The sequence below is a fragment of the Prionailurus viverrinus genome, chromosome B2 (assembly GCF_022837055.1).
Source record: "Prionailurus viverrinus isolate Anna chromosome B2, UM_Priviv_1.0, whole genome shotgun sequence".
NCBI classification, from domain to species: Eukaryota; Metazoa; Chordata; class Mammalia; order Carnivora; family Felidae; genus Prionailurus; species Prionailurus viverrinus.
The window spans coordinates 21026348-21040641 of NC_062565.1; the positions used below are offsets into that span (position 1 = coordinate 21026348).

The 14294-nt window shown below is 41.2% G+C and overlaps 1 protein-coding gene across 17 annotated transcripts in view; it reads left to right on the forward strand.

Annotated features, from left to right (window-relative positions):
- The window catches only part of CAGE1 (cancer antigen 1), a 55484-nt gene that overhangs the window by 18558 nt on the left and 22632 nt on the right, over positions 1 to 14294 (forward strand). For 12 of the 17 annotated variants that reach the window (XM_047859160.1, XM_047859161.1, XM_047859165.1 and 9 more), the window contains 2 exons: positions 2449 to 2529; positions 2758 to 2865. The exons of 1 other annotated variant lie outside the window; for it this stretch is intronic. In XM_047859160.1, coding sequence (XP_047715116.1) covers positions 2449 to 2529; positions 2758 to 2865 — 189 coding nt within the window. Of the gene's footprint in view, positions 1 to 2448; positions 2530 to 2757; positions 2866 to 11246; positions 12915 to 14294 lie in introns of those variants that run through there. 4 more of the 17 variants (XM_047859168.1, XM_047859167.1, XM_047859173.1 and 1 more) reach the window with 3 other exon arrangements.

Consider the following 14294-nt stretch of genomic DNA (forward strand, 5'->3'; position numbering starts at 1 on the left):
ATAACTTAAGTTTGTATTACAAAATATTATTCATCTACCAAAAAAAGGTATGATTATTTTTTCCACTTTTGCATGGCACTACTGATTCTTTTTTTTTTTTTAATGTTTATTTTTGAGACAGAGAGAGAATGAGCACAAGCCAGGGAGGGGCAGAGAGAGGGAGAGAGACACAGAATCCGAAGCAGGTTCCAGGCTCTGAGCTGTCAGCACAGAGCCCTATGTGAGGCTCAGACTCAAACCACGCGATTGTGACCTGAGCCGAAGTCAGATACTTAACCGACTGGGCCACTCAGGCGTCCCAGCACTACAGATTCCTGAAGAACAGTGTATTTTGATATCCCGATAGCGGTTTCAAACTTTATCACTTGGAATAGTGGGTACATTGAAAACCAGTCATTTTATTTTTCAAGTGGCGCAAGCATAAGGGAAGAGGTTCCTGGAATTTCTTCAATTATTCTTTTCTTGGTATAGTGGTACAGCGATGGAGGAACAGATTAAGAGAGTAAGTTAAATGGGGAGGGTAATACCAGGATGTTAACTTCTGCCCGTTTTCATATGAGAAGAAAACAGAAGTGACAAGTTTATCAGCTAACGGAATAAAAATATACTCAAGTATGGGATCTTGGATTGTAGTAACAAACTCAGTCCTATATTATCAGGAAATTACTTCTCTGAACTGGTGTGGGTAGAAATTTATGCAGGTATTCTGGGGAGTCTCTTTGTCTTCTAGTTCACCTGTAGAGAAAAGGATCAAGGAATAACAGATATGCAGAGAAACAGATACATCCTCCATTTTTTAAGCCACCCTTCAAAAATAGGCCCCATTGATGGGGCACCTGGACGGCTCTGTTGGGTAAGCATCCGACTTCAGCTCAGGTCGTGATCTCACGGTTTGTGAGCTCGAACCCCGCGTCGGGCTCTGTGCTGACAGCTCAGAGCCTACAGCCTGCTTCGGATTCTGTATCTCCCTGTCTCTCTGCCCCTTCCCCACTTATGCTCTGTCTCTCTCTGTCTCTCAAAAATAAATAAATAAATAAATGTAAAAAAAAAAAAATAGGCCCCATTGAGGGTTGGAGCAGGATGTTACAAAAATACAATGTCAGGTGTTTGTGTTCTTTTGGTAAATTTACTGAAATATTGGCAGGTGAAATGATGTGGTGTCTGTGATTTGACTTAGTGAAGGGGAGGATTGGAGTGGGGAAGACATGGTTGGGAATATAAATGATACAAGATTGGCTGCTAACCATCAATAGTCGAAGTTGGGTGATAATTAAATGAAGGTTCGTTCAAGTTTTTTCTCTATTTATATTGGAAATTGCTCATAATAATAATTCTGTGCTTCATAGTTTACCTCACTGATTTTCACAGAAGTTTGAATTTTGAAGATTAAGAGTTATTGTTATTATACTGAAGGAACAAATTAACAAATAAGAAATGATTATAAATTACACCTAGGAAAAATTGGTAGTTTCTTTTTTTCCTTTAAAGAATTCTGATAGCCTGGTTGTAAAAACAACTGAATATTGGCATAAGCTCCCAGAGATTCCCAAGCCCACCCTCAGGTTCATTGATTGGTAGGACCCGTGGGACTCTGCATAGAGTCATACTCGAGGCTCTGTTTCACAGTGAGGGGATACAGAGCAAAGTCAGCGCCTGGAAAAGGTGCTTGGGGCAAAGTCTAGAGGAAAACAGATTCAAGCTGCCAAGAGTTCCTTCTCAGTGGAGTCACGCAAAATGCACTTCATTTTCCCAGCAATGAGCTGTGACAATATATGTGAAGTTTTTACCAGGGAAGCTCATTAGAGACCCAGCACGCAGGATTTTTATTGGGGGCTGCTCACATAAGCACCTCTGACTAGCACATACTAAAATTCCAGACCGTCCAGAAGGAAAGAGGTGTTCAGTAAACACTATATCTTTGTACAGATAGATGAGGCACAATGAGCTGTTCATATTACGGAACAATGGAAATCCTCCTGCAATCCAAGTTTCCAGTCCCCGAGGGAGCAATCTGACTAGCAGGCCTTTCTAAGGAGAGCAGTCTCAGATCTGCTGTGTGATCGCTTTTCTGTACATGAGCTGTAAAAACAGTAGATCTTTGGAGACCAGGGATTAGATGGTGCATGATTTGATGATTTTATTATAAATGTTATAGAATGTAGTTTTTTTTTTTTTTAATTTTTTTTTTTCAACGTTTATTTATTTTTGGGACAGAGAGAGACAGAGCATGAACGGGGGAGGGGCAGAGAGAGAAGGAGACACAGAATCGGAAACAGGCTCCAGGCTCTGAGCCATCAGCCCAGAGCCTGACGCGGGGCTCGAACTCACGGACTGTGAGATCGTGACCTGGCTGAAGTCGGACGCTTAACCGACTGCGCCACCCAGGCGCCCCTGAATGTAGTTTTATTTTGTCTTCTTTTCTGAAATGTAAAATGCTTTTCTTCTTAGCTACTGAAACATAAAGACAGAATCACAGCTTTTAGAGAGTTGATTACTAATGAAAAAGCATTTCAAGATCGAGTTACTGAGGTGAGTGTAATATTTACTGTGCACTGTCCTTAACATACAAAAATACAATTTCAGATATTTATGTTCTTCTGGGAAATGTGTTGAAATCCTCCCAGCTGTATGTTCTATACATCTATGATTCTAGCCATTGAAGGTCTCTTTGATTGTTAAACTTATAAAGTATTTATTGTCAAATTTTCGAAGGAATGTGGAAGTGTTGGAAGTGAGCACAAATGTATGTAATCTCAGGTTACAGGCTTTGATTCAGATGAAACCAAGAATGTTGGAGATGTACCTATCTTACTGGGAGCCAAACGGAATAAGTACCACAGTCTGAATGAAGAGCTTGATTGCTTGGTAAGAAAGATCTTTTGTTGGTTTGCTATCCTTTTTATCCATAGCACCATTTTATGGACAAGTTTAAGAAACTATCAACCTTCGGGGCGCCTGAGTGGCTTTGTTGGTTAAGTGTCCAACATCAGCTCAGGTCATGATCTCACCGTTCATGAGTTCAAGCCCTGCATAGGGCTCTGTGCTAACAGCTCCGAGCCTGGAGCCTGCTTCGGATTCTGTGTCTCCCTCTCTCTCTGCCCCTCCCCCACTCATGCTCTGTCTCTCTCAAAAATAAATAAACATTAAAAAAATTTTTTTAATTAAATAAATAAAGGATTCTTTGAATCAAACTTAAAAAAAACTATCAACCTTCAAAAACTTTGTTCATTAAAATGGTCTTACACTGGCACTGTGGCAGTATTATTTGACCACAAGAGTATAGAATTGAAGTTTGTACTTTCAGGTTTTGAAATTTTACATATTGTCCTACCTGATACTGTTTAAAGTAATCAGATTTATTTTTTCAAAATGCAGAAATAAAAAAACATGTGCGGGGCGCCTGGGTGGCGCATTCAGTTAAGCGTCCGACTTCAGCCAGGTCACGATCTCGCAGTCCGTGAGTTCGAGCCCCGCGTCGGGCTCTGGGCTGATGGCTCAGAGCCTGGAGCCTGTTTCTGATTCTGTGTCTCCCTCTCTCTCTGCCCCTCCCCCGTTCATGCTCTGTCTCTCTCTGTCCCAAAAATAAATAAACGTTGAAAAAAAATTTTTTAAAAAAAAACATGTGCTATTTTTCACAGCGATTGAAGCACATTTATATTTTTGCACATTATTTATTTTAGTAATCTCTACACCCAACATGGGGCTCGAACTCACAGTCCTGAGATCAAGGGCTACATGCTTTTCTGACTGAGTCAGCCAGACACCCCACTACCATTATTTTTATATTAGTATATCAATAGCTGTTTATAACAACTATGATTTAGGAGTACTTTGGGAAATAGTTCTTATAGTTTACTTTAGATGCCATCTAAAGATGAAGGCATCACCACAGAAAAGAAGTAGTAATTATGTGACTTAAGGGAGGTGTTAGCTAATGTGGTGGCGATAATCATTTTGCAATATAGAAGTGTATCAAACGAACATGTTGTACACCTTAAACTTACACAGTATTATATGTCAGTTATATCTCAATAAAGCTAGAAAAAAATAAAGTTAAAACATGAAAAATATGTTATAAGAAAGTGAAAATGTGAGGTGCCTGGGTGGCTCAGTCAGTTAAGTGTCCAACTCTTGATTTCCGCTCAGGTCATGATCTCACAATTTGTGAGCTCAAGGCCCGTGTCAGGCTTTGCACTGACAGCAAGGAGCCTGTTTAGGACTCTCTCTCTCTCTCTGTCTCTCTGCCTCTCCCCTGGTCACACTCACTCTCTCTCTCAAAAATAAATACATAAACTTAAAAAAAAAAAAAAGTGAAAATGTGATCTTGGTATCTAGATAGTTACAGAATTACAATCCAATTGGATTTTACTATAATGAAAAGGTGATTAATTAATGTAATTTGTTTTTTAATAGTGATTAATTAGAGAAGTCTATAATATTTCTAAATTATTAAAAATTGGCATTCTGCACTAAATTCATAGCATAACCATTCATCTTTAAGAGAGAAGAAAAAGTCCAATGGGCTCAAAAGTTTCTTGTAATTCATTAACTTTTTAATTTAATAAGTTATTATTGACTTCCCAGAAAAGGCTAAAAGATGTAGTCACTCTGGAGACAGAGAGCTAAATCAAACATGGTGCCCACTTCTTTTTGTTTTAATTTAGTGTTTGTTTTTGAGAGAGAGAGAGCATAAGCAAAGGAGGGAGGGCAGAGAGAGGAAGACACAGAATCTGAAGCAGGTTCTAGACCCTGAGCTGTCAGCACAAAGCCCAGTGCAGGGCTCGAACTTACAAACCGTGAGATCATGACCTGAGCCGAAGTTGGACACTTAACTGATTGAGCCACCCAGGCAACCCCCTGATGTCCACTTCTAACATAAATAACTATTCATAAGGGGTAATGGAGAATTTTTTTAAGTTTATTTATTTTGAGAGAGAGCACAGAGAGAGGCAGAGAGAGAGGGGGAGAGAAAGAATCCCAAGCAGGCTCCACACTGACAGGGCAGAGCCCAACATGGGGCTCAAACTCACGAACCATGAGATCATGACCTGAGCTGAAATCAAGAGTTGGGCGCTTCACCGACTGAGCCACCAAGGCGCCCCAAAGGAGAAATTTCTTAAAAAGTGATACAGTGACCAGCATCTGTCAGAGGCCGTGTTTGTTGAATGAGGAGTTCAGAGGAGGACCAGATGCTGTCCAGGTGGAGGAGTCATGGAACACCTCGTGAAGGAGAATGGCTGGTTATGTCCGACCATAGAGGGATGAGAGCAGACCCTCAGTAAGTTCATTAGTAGTTTCTCTGCTTCAGCATAGAAGATACTGCGAGTGAACTTCATGTTCCCAGCAGTGGGAAGCTGGGAAGGAGAAAGAGCACACAACTGGAAGCATGTCAGATACATGATGTCATTTTTTTTTTTAACGTTTATTTATTTTTGAGACAGAGAGAGACAGAGCATGAATGGGGGAGGGTCAGAGAGAGAGGGAGACACAGAATCTGAAACAGGCTCCAGGTTCTGAGTTATCAGCACAGAGCCCGATACGGGGTTCGAACTCACGGACTGCGAGATCATGACCTGAGCCAAAGTCGGACGCTTAACCGACTGAGCCATCCAGGCGCCTCACAATGTCATTTTTAAAGTGTGCTGTGGCCTACTTGTGCAAACTGTGTCTCAGACCAAATAATTGATGAGGAAGGGACAACTCTTCACTGGAAAAGTAAGCTATTAAAAGCGGAAGAGAAGAGGCATCTTTTCCTAGCATTTCTAATGGCTGCTAAAACCCTACATTCAAGACTGAGGTGGGGTGCCTGGGTGGCTCAGTTGGTTGAGCGTCCAACTTCAGCTCAGGTCATGATCTTGCAGTTCATGGGTTCAAGCCCCGCATCGGGCTCTGTGCTGACAGCTCAGGGCCTGGAGTCTGCTTCCAATTCTGTGTCTCCCTCTCTCTCTGCCTCTCCCCTGCTTATGCTGTCTCTCTTTCTCTCTCAAAAATAAATAAACATGAAAAAAATTGTTTAAAAGACTGAAGGGGAACTTTCAGTGAATGGGTCAGACTGACAACCACCTGAGCCTGCTGATTAATGTCAACCTCACTAAAGGGGAGACGCACATGCCTGTGCCCCGTGACATGCCACAGGAAGGACACACACAGCAGCATCTATGAAGCCTTTTCAGCAAAACAGCTGGGTCCGAAAGCAGCTTTCTAGACCTAACTACCTTGACAGTAGATAAAGAGATGAATTAAATGACACCATGATAACAAATGCAGAATGTGAAAAACTCTCATCAGTCAACACTGGACACAGGGAAGGGAAGGAAGTGAAAGAATAACGATTATAGACTAAAGGAGTTTGGAGACAAGAAACTAATCAACCAAATGCAGTGAGTGTGTGACACCCATGTATACAGGTCCTGATTTGAACAAACCCACTATGAAAAGGTATTTGTGAGGGGCTCCCAGTAACAGCTCAGAGCCTGGAGCCTACTTCAGATTCTGTGCCTCCCCCTGTTTCTACCCTTCCCCTGCTCACACTCTGTCTCTCTCTGTCTCTCAATAATAAATAAATGTTAAAAAAATTTTTTTAAATAAAAGGTATTTGTGAGATAGTAGCAGAAAAATCAACACAGTCTAGGTATAATATTAAGAAGTTATTGTTAATTTTACTAAATGAAATAGTGATATCACTGTGTTTTTAAAGCCCTGATCTGTTAGTGATACATATTGAAAAGTATGTGTGAATGAATTAATAGGATGTCTAGGTTTGCTTTAAAATACCCTAGGAATAGACACTTGGGTATCTCAGTTGTTTAAGCGTCTGATTTCGGCTCAGGTCATGATCTCACGGTTTGTGAGTTTGAGCCCCACGTCAGGGTCTGCACTGGTGGTGCACAGCCTGCTTGGGATTCTCTTTCTCCCCCTCTCCCTCCACCCCTCCCCAACTTGTGTGCACATGTTATCTCTTTCTCAAAAATAAATAATAAACTTTAAGAATAACCTAGGGGGGCCTGGGTGGCTCAGTTGGTTGGGAGTCCAACTTCGGCTCAGGTCATGATCTTGCCCATAAGTTCTAGTCCCAGATCTGGCTCTGTGCTGACAGCTCAGAACCTGGGGCCTGTTTCAGATTCTGTGTCTCCCTCTCTCTCTTTGCACCTGCCCAACTGGCGCTCTCAAAAATAAACAAACATTAAAAAAAAGTTCTTAAATATTCCAGGGAAATGAAAAGGTGGCCAAGTTGGGATGGTGGGAGGTTGAAAACGGATGAAAAAACAATGGAAAATGTTGATAAGTTGTTGAAGTTAAGTGCTGGGAACATGGAGGTTCATTTATACTAGTCTCTCTACTTTTGTATGTGTTTGGAATTTTCCCAAATAAAGAGTTTTAGTTGTGTTCTTTGTTTTTGAAGTGCAGAAGTATGCTCCAAGAGGCTCATTTCTCATTCTCTAAGGAACTCTAGGCCAGCAAGACTTGGTCTGCTGGAGCTAAATTTGAGGCTCATACCTCCTCTCCTCCTTTGTCTTGTGCTTCTCTTGTGGCCCTTCTGACCCCTTGCTTTTGGTTCTTCTTCACAATTCTGATCCTCTTGTTGCTCGTTTCACCTCCTGACCTCTTCCATCTTGAGACCGCGTTCTTGACCCCAGCTTTGCCTACTGACTGGCTCTAGCACTGTGGTTGTTTAACTGTCAAGTACAAAATGTATCCTGATCCTAGAAGCCCTTGATAAGGTACACCAAAGGTGGGGAATTAGTCAGAGGGAACAGACAGGCATCTAGTTAACAGTGCTGAAGTTCAGGGGTGCCTGGGTGGACCCAGTTGGTGAAGTTTCCTATCTGACTCTTGATTTTGGCTCAGGTCATGAGTTCAAGTTCATGAGATCAAACCCTGAATCAGGCTCTGCGCTGACTGTGCAGAGGCTGCTTGGGATTCTCTGTCTTCTTCTCTCTCTCTCTGTCCCTCCCTCCCTCAAAATAAATAAATAAACTTTAAAAAAAAAAACAGTGATGGGGCACCTGAGTGGCTCAGTTGGTTGAGAGCCCGACTTCGGCTCAGGTCATGATCTCATGGTTCGTGGGTTCAAGCCCCGCATGGGGCTCTGTGCTGACAGCTCAGAGCCTGGAGCCTGCTTCTGATTCTGTGTCTCTCTCTCTCTCTGCCCCTCCCCTACTCGTGCTCTGTCTCTCTCTTTCTCTCAAAAATAAATAAATATTAAAAAAAAAACAGTGATGAATTTTAGGGTTCAAGTTAGGCTAGTTGTAATGATTCTTCAGGGTCCTCCTAGATCCCATCTTCAGTAAAATAGGAATGTTTTTTTTTTTTAAGTTTATTTATTTTTAAGGAGGGGGAGGGGCAGAGGGCAAGGGAGAGAGAATCCCAAGCCTACTCCATGCTGTCAGCACAGAGCCCAAGGCAGGGCTTGATCTCACAAACCATGAAATCACGACCTGAGCCAAAATCAAGAGTCAGACACTTAACTGCCTGAGCCATTTTAGTGCCCCCAAAATCTTTTTATAAAAATAAAATACTTTTACACCAGTATTATAGAAGATATCCTTTTTTTTTAAGTTTACTTATTTATTTTGAGAGAAAGTGTGAGCAGAGAGAGAGAGAATCCCAAGCAGGCTCTGTGCTCTCAGCACAACAGAGGGCTTAATCCCATCAACTGTGAGATTATGACTTGAGCCGAAATCAAGAGTCAAATGCTTAACTGAGCCACCCAGGTGCCCCTAGAAGATATCCTGTAACCATAATTATATAATAGTTGAAGACTAAGAACTGAAATACTATTCTAAAACATCCCACTTTACTGTAACACTCACTGTATTAGATGAAACGTTAATTTATTCTTTTGGTAGTCTTAAAAGTTAGAAGTTTATTTCTTCTCAAGGAAATGCTCAGAAAGTAGCAAATTCGCTTCATTTTCATATTCATCTTCTATAGTCCTAAAAATAGGGAAACAAATATTATATAAGGCATAAAACTACTACTCTAGGAAAACTTTTCTAAGTAAGCCAAAAGAAAACGGTCACAACCCAATGTCATATGGTTCCTCTGAACTATTAAATATACCCACCAGTTCCTGGATTTGGATACAGTATATCCTTGAGTAAACCTTACAGTTTGTGGGCCTCTCTGCCACTTAACCACCAACCTCCTGAGGAAGATTCTGGGCTCACTGGAACTCAGGTCACACAGATGGGCGGGCTATCCAGTTGGGCGGAACACTTGCTCCTCAGTTTCCACAGGAAGATATCGACCTTACCATCTGTTTCCTTGCCCTCTCCAGCACCCAGGGCATTCATGGGATACTCTGCTCCCTTTCCTCATCTTTCTGGTTTTGATTTTCCTAAATCCTATTGTGAAGCCAGTGCAAGAAGCAATACTTGCACGACAGATCCTGGTTGCAGGATATAACATCAGTCTATTTGTTGACCAACCTAGAACTTAAGAACTCTTCCATCTCTGAAGAATTATCTGTGCAGCCCTGTCATTCCTCCCAGAGCAATCCACAGTAGAAAATCCATTTCACTTCTTGGTCAAATACACATATACCCCACGCACAGAAGAAACACTGGGTTTTTATTGTTCTGTTCTATTCCATTTTTGTGCATGTTGGTCATAAATTCATTTCACTGCTTAATGAGTCACAACCTGGATCATGATTATTAGCAGAAAGCTGCTGGGGCGCCTGGGTGGCGCAGTCGGTTAAGCGTCCGACTTCAGCCAGGTCACGATCTCGTGGTCCGTGAGTTCGAGCCCCGCGTCGGGCTCTGGGCTGATGGCTCAGAGCCTGGAGCCTGCTTCCGATTCTGTGTCTCCCTCTCTCTGCCCCTCCCCCGTTCATGCTCTGTCTCTCTCTGACCCAAAAATAAATAAACGTTGAAAAAAAAATTTTAAAAAAAGAAAGCTGCTGCTTGAAACATGTTGTCTTGGCCCTCCAAAAGGATTGCTTTTACCAGGTTGTGTTTCGTGTTATGCCCTTAACAATCCTAGGAAACCTCTTTCTCTATTTGTTACAGAGAGATTATTGTTTCACTTAGTGCCACGTGGATGAGAACTTCCTTTGAGGCCTCAGGCCTACTAGGAAAAACTTCTCTTTAGAAACAGGTGTGTTTTCATCACACGAATAATGCAAATCATGTAACTGGCCATATGTCAGTTTTGCTTTAGCTGCCAGGAAGTTCAGTATCAAATGCATGGCTCTGTAGTGCAGGTTTTAACTGTCTTCATGTATGCATCTTGTTCTTCACTTGTTCTGTACATTCTGATTTAATTGCATTTAACTTATATTTTACTATATGTATTCAATCTCAAAACCATGTAAAGAATTGGGAAATCAATCAATCAGCCAGCCTTCAGATGTCCCAGTCTCCTAGGCCATTCATAAAAATGACGGATATATTTACGATCATGGTTAAACGTTATTTCTACCTTGACACACTTTCTCTGTAAGTTGACAGCAGCAGAGCATAAGACAATCCCATTTGAGGAAAAAGTGTTAGTGTAAGCAAAAAAAAAAAAATTTTTTTTTTCTTAGGAAACCTGGAAGTATGAACTATGTAGAACCAAATAGCTTGACTGTATTACCAGGCCACTTGTACCTCTCATCATAGAAGGCCTCAGTGATCCTCGCACAGGTGTGTGGGAGGCACAGCAATGGCCACCCAACACGGCAACAGAGATTTTGTGTCGCTTAATGAAATAAAAAATCTAGGCACTTAGAGTAAAAGGGACTTGGTAGCTGTGATTAAATCAAGGAAACGTCTGTGGAGATAGATGATTAAATCAAGGTCCTTGGGATGTGGAGGTGGATTATCCTGGATTATCAGGATGGGCCCAATCTAATCTCATGCATCTAGCCATGTCTGAGAGAGCTACAACCTTGAAGAATGTTAGAGATGCAACGTGCTGGCTTTGAGGATGAGGGAAGGAGACCACAAGCCAAGTGACGTGGGCAGCATTTAAAAGCTGGAAAATCTCCCCTAAAGCCTTCAGAAAGGAACACAGCCCTGCTGACACTTTGACCTTAGCCAAATGAGATCCCTGCCAGACTTCTAACCTACAGAAATGAAAGATAATAAATTTCTGTTGTTTTAAGCCACTTAGGTTTGTGGCTATTTGTTACAGCAGTAATAAAAAGCTAATACAAGAGGTATTGATGTTATTTTGGGGGGGGGGTGGATTTCAGTGCCTCATAATATATTAGGGCAAGTTAATATATTATTAACTTGGAACTATGTCCATAAATCTAGAACACAGGGGGACTGTAAAGGGGACCCAACCCAGGAAATCTTCCTCGGGAGGACTTTATAACTGAGCAGTAACACCTGGTCCGAGGGAACCTCATCCAGCACCACCAGCCAGCTGGCTTCTTCACCTCTCAGTACCTGTGTCCACACAGCATGGAAAGCAGCTTTCCAGGAAGACTTCCTCCTCTACTCTGGCCAAGTGTATAGGGCCTGTGAATAGGGCCAGACACAGGTACTCTTCCTCTGCCTAGCTCAGCCCTACCCTGGGAGTCTGCCTCTTTGAGATCATTGGCAAGGCCCCTCGCCACTGCTGTAGGTCTGCATTTGCACCACATGCTCCAGCACACGTGGGCAGACCCCACAGGAAGGGAGGTGCTGGGGAAATGAGAGAGCATGCCCCTGCAATGCTGTCAGCCCTCGAGCACCCTCCAGATACTTCTTATCTCCACTTATGCAAGGGCTCTGATGCGATCTTAAAAAGTATTTATTTTAAATATTTCACACCAAACTAATATAATAAATAACCCTGTATGTACCACCCAGGTAAAGAAATGAAACGTGAATATAGTTGAAGCCCCCTGTGGCTGTCTCCAGTTGCATTTTCGTCCCCTCCACCCAGTGGTAACCATTATCCTGAATTTAATGTTTACCTTGACCATGCAGGTCTGTATTTCCTGCATATATATGTATCTTTAAACAATGTGCAGTATTGTTTTGTATATCTTTTATTATTTTACATATCTTTTTTATTGTACATCCTTTTCTAAGTTTTTTGGCCTCAATCCTGTAACTGTAAGGTTCTTTTTTTTTTGTGATAGATGTAGCTGCATTTACCCATTTTCACTCCTATGTAGTATTTTAACATATGAATAAATCATAGCTCACACTAGAACGTTTCAGATATACTGAGTCTTTGTCCACAAACCTTTGCAGAGTTGAAATCATAATGTCTATATACTATTGAATTTTAATTGATATATCACACATTTTTATATGCTACTATACTATCCTTATAGATTGTATATAGATTATATATAATTCTCAATGGCTGCATAATATTCCATAGAGTGAAAATACAATAATCTTTTAGCCATTCCCCTTATTAGATGATTGAGTTCTTTCTGCTTTTATGGAGAGGCTTTTCATTTGTGATTATTTCCTTAGAATAAATTATTGAAGTGGCATTACTGCTTTTAAAGCTATAAATATGCATGTGAATCTTTATGTACATAATCAAATGAATTTCAAAAGACTAACTTTACCTTACAGATATCAGTGTGTTAATGGTGCTATTTCATCAAATATTACCACTTGAAATGTTTCTAACAATTGACCTTTTAGTTTATACTTGTAGTAAGATGAAACATTTTTTAACATACTGTTTTTACAATTGTGTGTGGGGGACAGTCTCACCTGCAGATTTTAATATATACAGAGTTTAACAACTCTCTTTTAACAGAGATTTTAACATATGCATTATATTTTAAAGAATAATAATTGTGATAGAATAAATAACATCCTGTTATATGCAGATTCCAAACTGCTTTCCAAGACAAAGTTTTAAATGTTATTGTATATATTCCTAGGCCTGATAACCATCTAAAGATTTTTTTGCTTTTTATTCAATTTCATGTGTCCCCAAATCTGATTTCTCTTCTACCTTCACCTAGTTATGGAGACTGACCAGGGAGGGTGGGAGGGGTGGGGAGCAGGGGGAGGAGTTTCCCCATGAGGGCTGAGATCCTCACTGGGCGCAACAAAGGATGCCAAAATCAAAGGACTAAACAAGGCCAAAAACCATGCAGGAATGTCATGGGAAAGACCTAGAAGGGAAGCCACAAGAATCATCGACCAGATAGGAGGATGGGGTGGAGGTGTGGTGGCACCAGGTACAGTACCTATGGATCCAGAAATCTAGGGCCAGATAGAATAGAGCCAAGTGAAACCTCTTCTCTGTGAACCATGTGGTGAATGGGAGCTCTATCATCGGTTTGACTCACAGTGGTCTAGATCTCCTGCTATTTTAAGCCAAGTGCATAGATAGTCACTTTACTACTCTTCAGTTTCTCATACTTCATCCAAATCTACTTTCTTTTAGTGGAGACTTCAAGTGGGTTCAGGTTAGCATTCAGCTCAGAAGTGCTACAGTGTCTCTGAGACATCAAGGAAAAGACACATTAAAGGACACCTTTCATTAATATTATTCAAATATCACATTCAAGGTTATCTCATGGTATCTTCCTTTACAAAAGAAAAATGTTACCACCACTCCATCCTTTATTATTTAAATATTACTTTACATATACTTTTTGGTATGCTTTCATGAAAATGTTTTAGACTTTTTCAGTGATTCAATTCTGTCTTCTAAAATTTTTCTTTTTTTTTTTAAAGCTTATTTGAGAGAGAGAGAGAGAGAGAGAGAGAGAGAGAGAGAGAGAGAGAGAGAATGTGCATTCAGGGGAGGGGCAGAGAGGGAGAGAGAGAATCCTGAGCAGGCTCCGCACTCTTAGCACAGAGCCCAGTGTAGGACTCCATCTCATGAATTGTGAGATCATGACCTGAGCTGAAATCAAGAGTTGGATGCTTAACCAACTGAGCCATTCAGGTGCCCCTAAAATATTTCTATTTTGAAATTTCTTTTAAACTCTAAAATTTGAGCTTTTAATGAAAAGACAAGCAATGGACTGGGAGAAATTTATTATTTTTGAGAGAGAGAGAGTGTGGGGGAGGAGCAGAGAAAGAGGGAAACAGGGGATCCAAAGCAGGCTCCATGTAAAGCCTGTTGTAGGCCTTGAACTCATGAACCATGAGATTATGGCCTGAACTTAAGTCAGATGCATAACCAACTGGGCTACCCAGGTGCCCAACAAATCAAAGATTTGATAGAGGACTTGTATCTAGAATATGTAAAGCACCAGGGTGCCCAAGTGGCTCAGTTGGTTAAGCGTCCAACTTGGGCTCAGGTCATGATCTAATGTTGGTGGGTTTGAGCCCCGCATCAGGCTCCATGCTGACAGTGTGGAACCTGCTTGGGATTCTCTTTCTTCCCTT